At 38.7% G+C, this 15,052-nt stretch overlaps 1 protein-coding gene across 1 annotated transcript in view; it reads left to right on the forward strand.

The window, feature by feature from the left end:
* Sdhaf3 (succinate dehydrogenase complex assembly factor 3) overlaps positions 1–14,809 on the forward strand; it is a 48,562-nt gene extending 33,753 nt beyond the window's left edge. The window contains exon 2 of the mRNA XM_021191654.2: positions 14,005–14,809. Within this exon, the coding sequence (XP_021047313.1) occupies positions 14,005–14,208 (204 nt within the window). The 3' untranslated portion in view covers positions 14,209–14,809. The remainder of the gene's footprint in view (positions 1–14,004) is intronic.
* The last annotated feature ends 243 nt before the right edge of the window (positions 14,810–15,052 follow it).

Consider the following 15,052-nt stretch of genomic DNA (forward strand, 5'->3'; position numbering starts at 1 on the left):
CTTGAAGTTCTTATCATACAGATCTTTCACTTCCTTAGTTAGAGTCACACCAAAGTATTTTATATTTGTGACTATTGAGAAGGTGGTTGTTTCCCTAATTTCTTTCTCATCCTGTTTATCCTTTGTGTAAAGAAAGGCCATTGATTTGTTTGAGTTAACTTTATATGCAGCTACTGCACTGAAGCTGTTTATCAGGTTTAGGAGTTCTCTGGTAGAATTTTTGGGGTCACTTATGTATACTATCATATCATCTGCAAATAATGATATTTTGACTTCTTCCTTTCCAATTTGTATCCCCTTGACCTCCTTTTGATGTCTAATTGCTCTGGCTAGGACTTCAAGTACTATATTGAATAGGTAGGGAGAAAGTGGGCAGCCTTGTCTAGTCCCTGATAGTGTTTTCCTATAACTCTCTCAGGGATTTTTGTGTTTCCATTTTAAAGTCTTCTATCTGTTTATCTGTGATTTGCAGTATTTCCTTTTTAAAGTCCTCCATCATCATCATGAGAAGTGACTTCAGATCCATATCTTGCTTGTCTGGTGTGATGGTATATCCAGGGCTTGCTATGGTGGGAGAGTTTGGTTCTGGTGATGCCAAGTAACCTTGGTTTCTGTTGCTTCTGTTCTTACACTTGCCTCCTGCCATCTGATTCTCTCTAGTGCTTGCTGCCCTCAATATATCTGATTGGAGCCTGTCCTTCCTATAATCCCAGTTGATTCAGGACTTCTCAGAGTCCAGATTTCTCTGTGATTCTTTGATGGTGGGCTCTTGTGAACCTGAGATTCTGGGTGTGTCTGAGTTCTTGACAGTCAAGCTTCTCTGAGACACTCAAGTACTAGTGTGACCCAGCTCCTTTTATCCTGTGATCCTGTTGTCCTAAGATCCTGGGTGTGTTAACAGTGTGTGAAAGTGGTGTCTACTTTGAGGACCGTGGAGTTGTCTGGTCTGTTCAAAACCAAGGTAAATCAGAACTGATCAGAAGGAACCTGAACCTCTGGTCAGGAAAGGCTCTGGTGTCCTTGTTCCTGTTGTCACAGACCAGTCACTATTGGATTGGAGCAGATGTTGTGTTCCACTCATCAGTGATCCTAAGATCGTGTGCACAGTCCTCTAGGGACTGTGGGGGTGTCCGCCGACTCTGCGCCCTAGGTGACCTGGTGCTGGCGCAGACCGGAAAGGACTTGTGCCTCTGGTCAGGCCAGTTCTCTGCTTCCTTAGTGCTGTCTCAGGTTCCATGTGCAATTGGATTGGGGCAGAAGTTGTGTTCCACTCACCAGTGATCCTAAGATCGTATGGGCAGTCCTCTAGGGGCCGTGGGGGTGTCTGCCGACTCTGTGCCCTAGGTCATTTTTGTTTTTTAAAGATCTGATTATATAGACATTTTCCAAGTAGTCCAGTACACATGTGAAGAATATTGACTCAGTGTTGATACATTACTCTTAACAACAGTTCATTATGCACACTGGTCTGATTTTTACCTGATGATCTATTTTGCTTCATAAGCCCATCTAGGAAGCCATGTTATATTTAGCCATCATGTCTCCTTAGCCTCCACTGAACTATGATGGCTTTTTATATATTTCCCAGTGTTTGATGACTTTGATAATATCAAGGAGTACATTGAGCTATATTTTATAGAATGTCCCCTTGTTGGCATTTTCTGATATTTTTATTATGAACATAAAGGTGTGGTGTTTAAGAAGACCATAGCTGTAAAGTGCCATTCTCCTCATCATATCAAGGGAACATTATTGCTGTTGTTTTTACCTTGTTAATGGTTAATAAGCTTATATTGGTAATTGGATAAATGTCTGCCTTCTGTTGTCTTTATCTTTTACTAGTGCTTATATTAATCATGTCATGTTTGATCAAAAGGTGTGTGTGTGTGTGTGTGTGTGTGTGTGTATACAGTCTCACCAAGTAGCCCAGGATTATCTCAAACTTTCAATCCCTCTGCCTCTGCTTCCTCAACATTGCACATTGTTCATGATAGTCATCTTTTAAGGCTTCTTATTCATTTTGTTGTTAGTTCATTAAACCTAGATTGTATGAATTGTAACTCATTTAAATGACTGCCATTTTATAACACATTCACATAGCTATATCTATGGATACAATTAATACAAGCACCAATGAATGACAACAGAAGACAGACACTTGCCTAACTACCAATATGAGGCGGTTTCTGTAAGGAAAATTCGTGTGCAGACTGTGACTTTAAAGCCTGTTCTATTTGGACTCCTTTAAAGCTAATTGTCTTGTTTCCAAAAAGGTTTTCCCCTGCTTCTTTCCAAAGAGCTTTTAAACTTCAACAAAGATTTAGGGATAAATTATTTTATTCTGCAGTTTTATTTCAACTTGTAGAATTTTTTTTCATAGAATTTTCTGAAAATAGTTATAAATGAGGCATATAGCTAGGCATTTTGACAGACTCCTGTGTTAATGAGTAGATTTTTCCATAAAGCAGTATTTGGGTAGTCTACACTTTCATGTGCTTCTACACTTAAGTGTATGGTAACTACTGATAAGGATTCAGTTCCAATTTTGTTGTGATTGTTGGGGTAGGGATCTATAATCTTTAAATGAAGATATAAGATATGCACTTTATGCATTTAGCCCTAATTTTAGCATTGTCTACTTACTAACTTTGGTACTTGTAGGCTTTACTTGCCTATTTTAACATTCTGAATATTGAAATCCTTAAATCCTATTACATGTCAAATCTTTAGTGACAATATATTACAAAATGTAATAATTGACATTTGAATGCAACATGGCCTTGTTGGAATATTGTATAATATGTTGTGGCAATAGTAGTTCATGGAAGTTGGTATTTTGTGTCTGAGAGCTGTTGATATGTCTGCCCCCTGAGTTCTTTTTGTTGTGTCTGTATGTGGAGCTTTGGTCATTTTGTGAGATAGTCGTTTTGTTGTTGAAACAAATGTACTTAGAAGGCTGTGCCGCTGTGGCTTTCACCATTGTTCCTTAGACTTAAACATTTGTATGCCTTTCTTTTGCTTACCTTCCTGCTTTAAGTGATTCTTTTTCTTGTTCAAGGCTCTTTTCTTATCTTACAGTCCCCATTGGGAGCATGGCCATTCAGAAGAATAATTGCACAGACTTGAATACAGTTTGCCTAGATTTTTACTGGCTGGTTTGTGTATTTATTTTTAACTTAAAAATCTGCCCATAGTTAATTTTTTCCAGAATATCCCCACAGGGTACTAATCTCTTTGACTTAGTGAAATAAACATTCTAGAAAACTTAAAATTGAATGTATACTTCCATTTCCTATTGATTTATATTATGAAATTAAAGATTTGATGGGGTGTGGCCAACATGTATTAAAAAAATTATTGAAAAGGAAGTACATATATATGGTTTTCCTTCAATGTTTTTGTTAATTAAACAGTATAAAGGAAATCTGCTTGCTGGAATACTAACAGAACATAGTATAAATAAGTTATCCATTTTCCATTAAACAAGTTCATCTCCTGGTAAAAGCACACCTGTTTTCCAAGTTCAGTCGTTTCTTGTATACTACTTATGTAGCTAGTTCAGCTTCTTTAACAGATCCAATGTCTGGTGGATTACAATGATAAAATAATTAACGTCCTCTTAAAAAGTGCATTGTAGATGTTCCTGTTTAGGTGACCTTCCTGTGAGTCTTTTCTAAGCAGTGGCACTGGACTTAAGGTAAAGCCTCTTATATATGTAGGCGTGACGTTAGATTCTCAGAAACATGTAGATGCATTTCAGAGCCCACACTCTGTAAGCCTGCTGGTCTGCAGCCTCTTGTGCTATTATTTATGGTCAGGCTTCCAGCAGCTATGCCTTGCCCCAGGCACCAGTGACATTTATATGCCTGCCATGGTTATCACAGAACCTCCCTGTGGTTCCCTTCAGCATTGGGAAAGTTCCAAGAAAGGAAGAGAAAGGCAGCCCTTTTATGCTGCCCCCATGCAGCCACCAAACTGGCCAGAGCAGACAACTTCAGTTCTTTGAGAATAAGGTCTGTTATATTCCCCTGGTAGTGGGAAACTGTCTGGAATGTAGGCTTGTGTCTTTGAAGTTCTCTGCATCTCTGCAGATCATGAGAAGTAGTCAAACTTTGAGTATCACAAAGCTGGAATCAAGATTATGATATTTCCTCTTGCCTAAATACGTGACTTGGTAAACTTTCCGTTAATTTCTAAAATTCAGAGAAAGTGTCTTTTGACAGTTTATGGCTGTTTTGTTATATTCGTCTGTGGAGAGAGCCCAATGAAATACTCTGCCATTTTTGCTGGTATCTAGTGAGGGTTTTGTATGGGCATTGCTCTGTTTTGGTGTGCTAAACGTTGGCTGATAGGAAACTATCCAGCAGCGAGTCATTATAGGCAACTGTAGATACAGTATTTCAGTGAAAGGGGAGGCTTTGCTCTGAAATTAGACTATTGAATTTGTAGGTGACCTGGAGCAGGCAGTGAAGGGGCGGGGGAGGGGGGAACTGAGCTTAGGAGAACAGTTGTAGTCACGGTGTGTTAAGTCATTTGTGAAACAGTAACAGGAAGGGGGTGTTGAATGACCCTTTCATAGGGATCACCTAAGACCATTGGAAAACACAGATATTTACGTTATGATTCATAGTAGTGAAATTACAGTTATGAAGTAGCAGCAAAAATAATTTTATGGTTGGGGGTCACCACAACATGAAGAACTATATTAAAGGGTTACAGCATTAGGAAGGTTGAGAACCACTGCTTTAGAAAAGGGGGTATGTTATTTGTGTTCCATTGTCTGGACATTCTGCAGTCTGATCAGGGTTTTATCATCACCACAGAAAAGCAACCTAGAATACAGAACAGAGAAAGTCAGAAATCAAGACACTTTGTATACATTGGTTGACAAAATGAGTTGCAGCAAAGCAGGGAAATTTCTGCTATGGCCTTAATGTTGACATAATTTTAACTTTTGAGTTTGTGGGAGCTAGGAGTCTGTCGAGTTACTGTACCCTAGTTGTTAGGATGTTAGTTCAGACACCAGAGTTAGTCATTGGTTGTTAAGAAGAGCTAAGATAGCTGGAGATAATGACATTGGATCTGCAGCGTTCCACCCTTCCCACTGTTCAGTGACTGTGGCTCCTCTCTGGGATTTTTCCCCTCCCTCCCTCCCTCTCTGTTTTCCCTCCATTCCCCCATCTCCCCCCCTCCATTCCCCCACTTCCCTCCTTTTCTCACTTTCTCTCTCTCTTCCTTCATTCCTTCTTTTTATCCTTACTTCCTTCTCTCCCTTTCTTTCTCCCAGGGACTGGTACATTCTACAGAATCTTCTATACCCCCATATGAAATTGTAATTTCTTTGGGGCTGGGGGAAGTCCAGGTGTTTAGTCTGTGAGACTCAACTTTATATTTGGTCTGGCTTAGAGGAAGGTATAAATAAAATACTAACTTAAATTTTATTAGAGAACTGTTAATTTGTGCTAAATAAATGAAAGGGCAGGTGTTGTGGCACAGGCCTTTAATCCCAGAAGGCATAGAGACAGGCAGATTTCTGTGTTCGAGGTCAGCCTTGTCTATATAGTAAGTTCCAGATCAGTCAAGGTTACACAGTGAGACTGTCTTAAAAAGAATCTGAACAAATATTTTCATATATAATAAGTATAGGGTGCCAATGGATATGTATATATAATAAACAAAAAAGAACTGAGTATAATTATGTATTACACACTGACATTTTAGTTGAGAAATAGATCTCTTAGTTGGTGTGAATAAATTTGTGGTCTTTCACAAATTCATTCACACCAACTAAGAGAACACTTAATTTCACTTAAGTGTTCCTGTCACTAATGGTAGATATAGTGACAAGTTTTAAGAATTCTGGAATTTTGGTCTCTTTTAAAAAAGCACAGAAACATTATAAGAATGTGTTCTATTTTAATCCCAAGTATGGGGATTTGGGGCTGCTTCAGACTGTCCACAGCAGCTGACTATGATTTGCTGGTGCTGTAGCTGAGGCATGGTTTGGCCAGCTGCAGATAGTTTCTGCAATTGTGTGATGTTTGGAATGCTGGGAACTTTTCAGAGGGTACATAGGGAGGGTGGGTGCGGTTTGTTAGTAGCCATGGTCAAAATAACAAAGGGAAATATGTTAAGTTCAAGGATCTCTTTCTCTCCCTCTCCTTCTCCCTCTCTCCCTCCCTCCCCTCCCTCTATGTTCCTTTCTGTCCTATCTAGTGATAGCTGGTGAAACCAGGGATGGGTGGGGGTGGGATGGGGAGGGGTGAAAGGTGGGAAAAAGAAGAGCCCACAAAGCAGCAAAGACCAGCTAGAGCCAGGGGCTGTATTCAGCACGCCATGATGTTGTCCTTATCCATTTGCTAACTCTTTAACTTTCCACTCAGGCAGATTACTCTCCAGTCACCGCAGGACCAGAGCTTTTTTCGTTTTTTGCAGAGTTAGCTTGAACAACCTGTTACTACATGTTAAATTCCTGCTGTCCTGTGCTTAAAATAAGCTGATCTTATCCCCTCTGTCACTCTGTCTTTTCTTAGTCCCCTTCCCCATTGGCCTTCACACCTCTCATATGTAACACTGTATGTCCAGGTTTCCAGACAGTCTAAGGATAGCAGTGAGGTGAAATGTGGCTAAACTTCCATGGGTGTTGCTAATTTCCATACTAAAGGCTCTCATTATTTGGAACACAGAAAAAAAAAAATCCCACTGTATTTTAAAATACAATTTCAAAAACGTATTTTAAAATGTAAACCTCTTTGCAATTTGAAAATATTTTATCTAGTGATCTGCAAATTATTATCCTTTTAAATATCTTTCCATAATTGCATTTGAAAAAGAAGGATATGATCAAAGTAGTTTAATTGCTCCCTAAGAGTATTTTACAAGTAACATATATATGTATATAAGGTTATAAAAGGAGGACACTGTGTCCTCCTCACCAAATTATTTTGCTGAGTGAAATAAGCCATACAAAAGAGAATATGTTTTGTGTGGTTCTAACTGAAACTCTGTGCCTGTAAAAAACTTTAACACCCTACCAAAAAGCCTAATATTAGAACCATAGGATACAAATGAACATACAAAAATCAGACATGTTTCTGTGCATAATAGCTATTTGAAATTGAACCAATTATGTAGCAGCTAAGAAGTAAAATACTAGAAGACAAACTAAGAAGATAAGGCAGTATGTGTTGAAAGCAAAAGCATGATGAAAGAAATCAAAAAACAAAAATAAACAGAAAGATTCTATGCTCACAAACTAGAATAATTAATATAGTCAAAAAATTTTCTTATCACCCAAAGCTACATACTGATCACTATCAAAATAGCTGGGGTTGGAGACATGGCTTAGTGGTTAGCAACACTTGTTGCTTATGTAGAGGACCCAAGTTCAGTTCCAAGCACTGACATGAGAGTTCACAACCGTTGTAAGTCTAGTTTCAAGGAGTCTGATGACTTCTGACCTCTGAGGATACTAGGCATACATGAAGAATATATATAGGTAAAAATTCATATACATAAATAAATCTAAAAAAAATAAACAATGAATTTTTTACAGATACAGAACAATAATGAACTACAAATGGTCTGAATAGCCAAAAACATTTGAGAAAGAACAAACATATCACATGTTTCAGATTTTAAAATAAAACGCACAGTAATTAGTGTGGTACTGCATAAAGACAGACTAGTGAAACAACAGAATCCAGAAATAAGTCCATCATATATAGTCAGTTTACCTTTTAGAGGCACTAAGAATACCCAGTGGAGAGAGGTGTTGGGAAAAACTGGATATCTACACAGGAAACAATGAAACTGGGCATCTTACACCATCTAAAACTATCAGCTCAAATTGGATTAAAGACTTAAGTTAGATTGCGCAGGCAGTAGACAAGGCACTATAATAGTCAAGGCATTGCCACAGCCTGGGCACTGCCATAGAACTAGAAGCAGAGGTAGTGAGAGTGTTTGGCTGGAACCGCAGAAGCACAGCCAGTGAATCTGAAGTTGAGCAAGTGGGAAGATTCTTTGTGAACAGCAAAGAAGATAGTCATAAAATGCTAAGACTACCCAAGGAATTGAAGAAAGCTTGGCAACCGCACTTCTCATAAAGGATTTATATTCAAAGTATGTCAGGAACACCTTCAACTCACAAACAGCCAAATAACCCAATTAAAAAAAACACTGAAAAGGGGGCAAAGACTTGAATAGACAGTTCTCTAAATAAGATACACAAGTGACAGCCAGAAGAAGCTCAGTGTCAGGGTCATTAAGGAAATGTGTGCTGAGCTTCAGTGAGGTCTCACTGCAGCCCTGGCAAGCCAGGCAGCACTAGCAGATATAACAAATAGTGGTGAGGATGTGATGCAATTAGAACATCTGCACATGATTCCAAAGGCAAGAGAGTATACCCACTGTGGAAAACAAACAAACAAAGCTTTGCTATCAAGCAACCTGGACACAACATTTATTCAGAATGATTGATAGTAAACTTTTGATGAAATAACACTCCTGTTTCCTCCACCTCAGCAGTATTCAGACTAGCCTATATGCAGTAACAACCATCAGAGTAGGTAAAGAATATCTTAGAATCTCAGTGTTGAGTGTTCCAAAGAAGGATCTGCTATGAATAGCAACATAGATGACTCTGCAGGAAGGGTGCTAACTGAAAAAGACCAGTCGGGTGATACACTGCCAGAGCCTGCTGAAATCAGATATCTAAAATGGTTGAACTAAGAGCACTGGAGTGTGGAGTGGTGGTTGTCTGGGTGGGGTAAGGAGAACTAGAGAGCTAAGGCTTATACAACATGGGTACCTGCTGGAGAGCTGCAGCTCCTTGTGTCCATAGTTAAAACTATACAACACAGTTAAAGAAGTGCTTAGGTCTCATGTACTGCACACATATGCAAACAATAGAAAAAATTAAAAAAAAAAAACACAAAAAAACCACAAGACCCACCCAAATCCTGTAGTCTAGTAGGCAAGAGAGCATGTTTGCTAGATCCAACAGTCCAGTTCAGCTGAGTAAAGTCTGTTATAAGCTCTGTATGTGTGCTCATTATGGTGATAACTGGACAGTTGTAGAAGTTAATAATGTTTACATCCTATTCGGGGAGTTTTAAATTGTACTAAAGAGCATTTAATATACTCCTAATTCTATGAAGTTGTTATATTTTAGAAGAATGAGTAAGAGCTTAGTGTAAAATGGCAGTTTTGCAACAGGTGTAGTATTCTGTTGCTGGGATTTGAACTCAGGACCTTCAGAAGAGCAGTTGGTGCTCTTACCCATTGAGTCATCTTGCCAGCCCCCAGAATAATTTCTTAAGCTGATAATAAAAAGTTTATTTTTTCATTCTGAGACACCACATACATTGAATTTCCATTTTAATATACTCAATGATTTTTTTATAACTTTCAAAATTATTGTTTTCGGAGTATGAGTGTTTGCCTGCATGTTTGTCTGTAAACCATGTGTGTGCCTGGTTCCTGTAGAAGCCAGAACTGGGGTTACAGACAGTTGTGAGCCACCATGTGGGTACTGGGAATCAAACCCAGATCCACTGGAAGATCAGACACTGCTCTTATTCAGTGAACCGTCTCTCTAACCCCTTGGTGGTGGTGGTGGTGGTTGTTGTTGTTGTTTTGGTTTTGGTCTTTTGAGACTGAGTATAATGTGGTAGAAGGTGAACTCACGTTCATCTTGCCTCCATCGCAAAAGTGCAGGGATTACAGGCGTTATATTTGGCTTGCAAGTATTTTGTAGAGATCTGTGTTTATCAGGCCTGTATAGTTTTGTATTGTGTGTATGTATGTTTATCTGGCTTTGATATTAAAGTCGTACTGGCTTCTTGAAGGGGTTTGGGAGTGTTTCTTCTATGCTAAAGCAATTTAAGAAGTGTTCATTGTAGACCTCTGATACAGTGGTACAACTCCACTGTAAATGTACCTGGACCTGCACCTTTAGTTTGTTGACTCTTGTTAAAATCTTAGACAGCTGTCACTTGATATGTGTTTCCTTATTATTAAAAGATCACCCTGAGCCCTGTCTTTGTTGCCCTGAGCTACTGTATTTCATGTACCTTTGGAGACACAGAGTGAGTGTTTCATATCTGGATAGGCGCTGAGCAGGGTGGACAGAGTATGAGGGAGAGTAACAGGACTAACTTAGGAAGGCGTTTATGGGAGTCGAAAAGATGGATGCTTTTACAAAGGTTCTAGGTTCAGTTCCCAGCACTTACATGGTAGCTCACAACCATCTATAATAGAATTTGATGCCCTCTTCAAATGTGCAGATATACATGTAGACAAAACAGCCACATGCATAAAATACATAAATAAATAAATCTTTTAAAAAGGGGAAAATGTCTATGCTTTACCCAGAGATAACAAGCAGCCACCAGCCACAAGAGGAACCTCGAAGGTGGAAACAGAATACTTGGAAAGTCAGAATTTAGAGTCCAGAGTATTTTACAGTCTGGATATAAATGTATGCTAAAAGTATTTGAAATGTAAATAAAGAAGATATTCAATAAAAGAAAAAAAGTATTAACTATTTACCATTTTAATTCTCACCACAGTCACATGAGGTAGGTGGTCCAGATGTTATCGTGTATAGACATGTTTGAGAATTCTAATTAAAGATGTCCTAATAATTTGATAATTAGTGCTGAATAACAGGTTGGTGTTTTGTTTGTTTTGCTTTTTAGTAACATTCTGAAATAGCAACCCAGGAAGGAGACTTAATGTCTATAACATAATAATGTATTATGAAATTCATTGATGAAATTGTATCATTAAAGAAAAGGCTGTGGGGCTCGGGAGATGACCCTGCTGTCAACAACTGTCTGTAACCATAGTTTTGTGGGATCTGTTGCCTTCCCCTGGGCTCCTCATGAACCAGGCACACAGTGATTCACATATGTAGCAAAGAAACCATGTACATAAAATAATAAGAATAAGTATAAGTGCCATGATGTCTCATAACAATATATTTTTTCTAAAAGAAAAAGTAGATATATAAAAACAAATATACAAATAATACACTTAGCACCGTGGCTTTTTCAGATAAGTAGGAAAATGAGTTTTAAAAATAATTCTTCTGATTATATATGTTACATAGCATATTTTGCATGTATTACATTGTGTACTGTCAGAGCAATGATGTCATTGAGCTTCCCACAAGAGTGTGTTGACTCTGTGTGCTGACTCACCATTTGCATTTGTACATGTCCAATGACAAGCATGCAGAGTTCATAATAGACTTGATGAAAGAATACTTATGAACCATCTCTTCTAGATCATTCCCTTATTGTGTCCTAACTAAGAACTTCCTACACTCTTGCTCTTACTCTGCGTAGCCTCAGCTGTGAGTCTGGAATTAGGGTTACTGCCCTGGACAGAGAGGCCTGGGGCCCAATTTCATGGCTATGTGAAAAATATACTTGTCGGTGATAAGGATATTGTTCCTTGGCCTTGTTTTCTGTTAATCAGTGCAATTTAGGATTAAAGAAATAGCATATGTTGTCCTCTGATGCCAGCACCCACCGTAAAAGAGAGAGGATTCTGACAGTGATTTGAAAATCTGGTCAGAAGGAACCAAAACGTACGTTTATTATCACAGTACCAGTGACCCCTTTGTGTGCTACTTATCGGGCCTGTCTAAATGACTTGGCTCAAACTCTCCAGGTGTCTTTGAAAATTCTGGTAGCTTTCAGGTTCTTGTGGGGAGAGGTGTTTGGAATCATTTCTCTGTGGGTCTCTCTGAGTAGCCTTGGTTGTCCTGGAACTTATGCTGTAAACCAGGCTGGCCTGGAGCTCACAGAGATCCGCCTGCCTCTGCCTTCAAGTGCTGGGATTAAGGGTGTGTGCCACCACACCCAGCTCCACAGTTTTTGTTTCTGTTTTTGGTTCTTAGTTTGCACTTTTTATTTTATTTTATTTTATTTTGAGTTCTATACTCACATTACTGATTTCCTTAAAAGACAAAAAGCATAGTGTAGATTGTACTCCCACTCTCACTGTTTGCTGAAAAGCTAAAATACCAGCAATTTCTTAAGAGTTTTGATAAATAATTTGTACTCCTTTTACTCTCAACCAGAAAGAAAAGTAATGGATCTAGAGAGAAATGCCTCTCCCTAAAATGTAGTCAGTCGTTCTAGGATTCCACTCAGCTGTACTGAATCAATAAGTCTAACTTGCAGCCTTTGGTTCCCAGTTTTCCATAGAGCCGATACCATACTATTTTGTTTACTGTAGTTTTGTAAGGAGTTTGAAAAATTGATGTCTTCCAAATTTTGCGAAGGTTCTTTTGCCTATTCAAGGTCCCTTTGCATTTATGTGAGTTTAATTTAACCTTTTCCATTTCTTTATTAAGTTCCTTAAGCATACATTTTAGAGCAACCCCCTTTTTATAAAGAGATTAGTCCGTGTTGGTACACAGGCCTTATTTGTAACAGCTGCACTTCTTTGCTTACCTTATTGCTGTTACTTCCTTATAATCCATAGTTTGAATACATTTTCTTCTCTTGAAGTAATAGGCTGTTTCCAGTGTGTTTCTTTAGCCAGTGATATCGCTGTGGAAACTTATATGTGCGCTATTTAGTTACATGTTCAAAAGCATCCTCAGGAGTAGTTTTCAACCATGAATTTGTTTTGCCCACCAGCAGACAGACAGTATTTAGAGACATTTTTGATTGGGGGATGGGTGCCACTAGCATTTAGTAGTTAGAGGTCCAAGATGCTCTAAACACCAAACAACATGAAAGAGCTTTCCCCATAGAAAAAGAGTTGGCCACATTATCCAGAAGCTCAGCTGTGCCCAAATTGAGAAACCCTGTTTTGTGGCCTAACTTAGAAGTAGAGTTGATGAAGCTCATGGTATGTGACATTTTAAGAGATGAATTTTCGTAAAGTATAGAGAAAATATTTCTAACATAAGAGCTGTATGGAATTAAAACCGAAGTTCCTTCAGTGATGTTGGTGATATGGTCTGACATAACTGCAGCCATTTTGTACGTAACCTCCATGTTGCTCATACACCACCCCTCTTACTTCACCTAGGACTAATCAGCTTCAAGGTTAGCTGATGATACTTGTCTAGTTAGCCAAACATGTGTGCCACTGCCCTGCCTGCCTTTTAAACCTTCGAACCTGTTTTTTCCTATAAGATTGGTACCTTACTTAGACTCCTGAGTCCTTTTGTAGTCCTGATTGATCAGTCTGAATTAAGCATTCAGTCAATTTTCATCATATCTGAGGCTGCTGTCTAAGTGATCAGTGCAAAGCTAATCCCAGACCCCAACAGTTGGCAAGTCTAGTAGTTGTGAACAAACTCAAATGTCCAGTCCAGGTTGAATAGCCCCAGATTTAGCTAGTTCATTCACTTACTCACTATGAGCACCAAATCGTTAACTCTGTGGACTGGAAACTGTTGGTGCATCTCCCTCCCTTTAGAGGAGTGCAGAAAGTGATAGAATACTAGGTCCACTAAAAGCTGAATTAACACTATTAAACATAAGAGTTCTTCACAGTGATGAACATTAAATGTTAGGAGGTTTAAAGAGTTGGTTTGTGTGATGATTAAAATGTTTATGTGAAGACAGAGGAATAAGCCCTCTTCCTGGATTCTGAGGCCCACTTCTCAGCTTTTAAGACCTATGGTTTTCTTTTGAAAACCGGATGAAAAGTTATAGCCCCGGAAATGTGTGTACATGGTCTGGCTGGTGGCAATGCATACTTCTAAAGCAGACCTCTACTACTCGTTTGCAGATTAAGAACTTTCCTAATGTCTGCAAAAACCCACTTCAGAATCCCAAAATAAAACCTATTGAAATCATGTCTGAAGACAAAAACCATTACTGTTTGTACCTTTTTAATCAACTGCAGAAAATTTAGTGATGGAGCCCAGCTAGTGACTTGGGAATGAGAAACTGCAGTAGTCTGTGACTCAGGACGTGTGCGTGAATGTTTTTAAGTCTAACCATCCCTTTCTCTCTGTGTCTTTACTAGACATACGCAGCAGTGCTGTGGCAACAAGCCGAGGACAGCAGACAAAGCTCAACTGGAAAACCATGTTTTGGCACCTCTCTCCCAGAAGAAAAACTCAATGACTTTCGTGATGAGCAAATTGGACAGTTGCAAGAGCTGATGCAAGAAGCTACTAAACCCAATCGGCAGTTCAGTATCACCGAGTCTACAAAACCACAGTTGTGATACAATAATCTCAACAAAGTGGCTAAAATTTATAACCTGTTACCTCATCTACCATTGATTCTCTAAAATATATTCTTTCAGCTTTAATGGAATAATCTCTTTTTTTTTGGACAGTATGAAGAATGCATGATCAAGATCACAGCTGGCACACTATGCCATCAATGCAATGGCATATTTATTTGCTCTGTGGCATGTAGTTTTATGGAATTTAATTTCTGGACTAAAGAAAGGTATTAAAAAAGATACACTTTGGGATTATGCTGAAATTTTTTTGTACATGAATTTGTTTTAAATTCTATCCTCCTGATTTGTCTCTAGCTTCATCAGTTAAATAAACATATCATAATAACAGAAGATGTTGAATTTCAATAAGTTTATTATTAGACATACTGTGATTCTGAAAGTCCTACCATTTCTTCTTTAATAGTACACACCTGGCTATCACTCAGAATTTCGTCTTTCAGTCACAGTGAAAGTTTTAAGAAAAGCCTTACGATTCAATTGTTAAGAATTTCAGTTATTGTCTAAAGGTTGGGGAGATGAAAAGTACTAAGTTGGTGCATACATTTAAAAATCAATTCTCTATCAAAACCTGCATGTATGTTGGGTGACCTATTGGACACAGATGTGACACAACTTGTGTCCCGCGCTACCTTCCCGCCAGCAAGAAATGACGCGGCACACAAACAGGATCCTTCTNCAGCAACGCTTTAATGCTCTTGAGAGGGAGAGCATAAGCTTCCAACAGGCAAAGGGCGAAGAGAAGAGAGGGGAGAAGAGAAGAGAGAGAAGAGAAAGGGAAAAAAGAAAAAAGAGAGCGAAGAACCAAATCCCTCAGCTTAAA

The sequence above is a fragment of the Mus pahari genome, chromosome 2 (assembly GCF_900095145.1).
Source record: "Mus pahari chromosome 2, PAHARI_EIJ_v1.1, whole genome shotgun sequence".
Taxonomy (NCBI): Eukaryota; Metazoa; Chordata; class Mammalia; order Rodentia; family Muridae; genus Mus; species Mus pahari.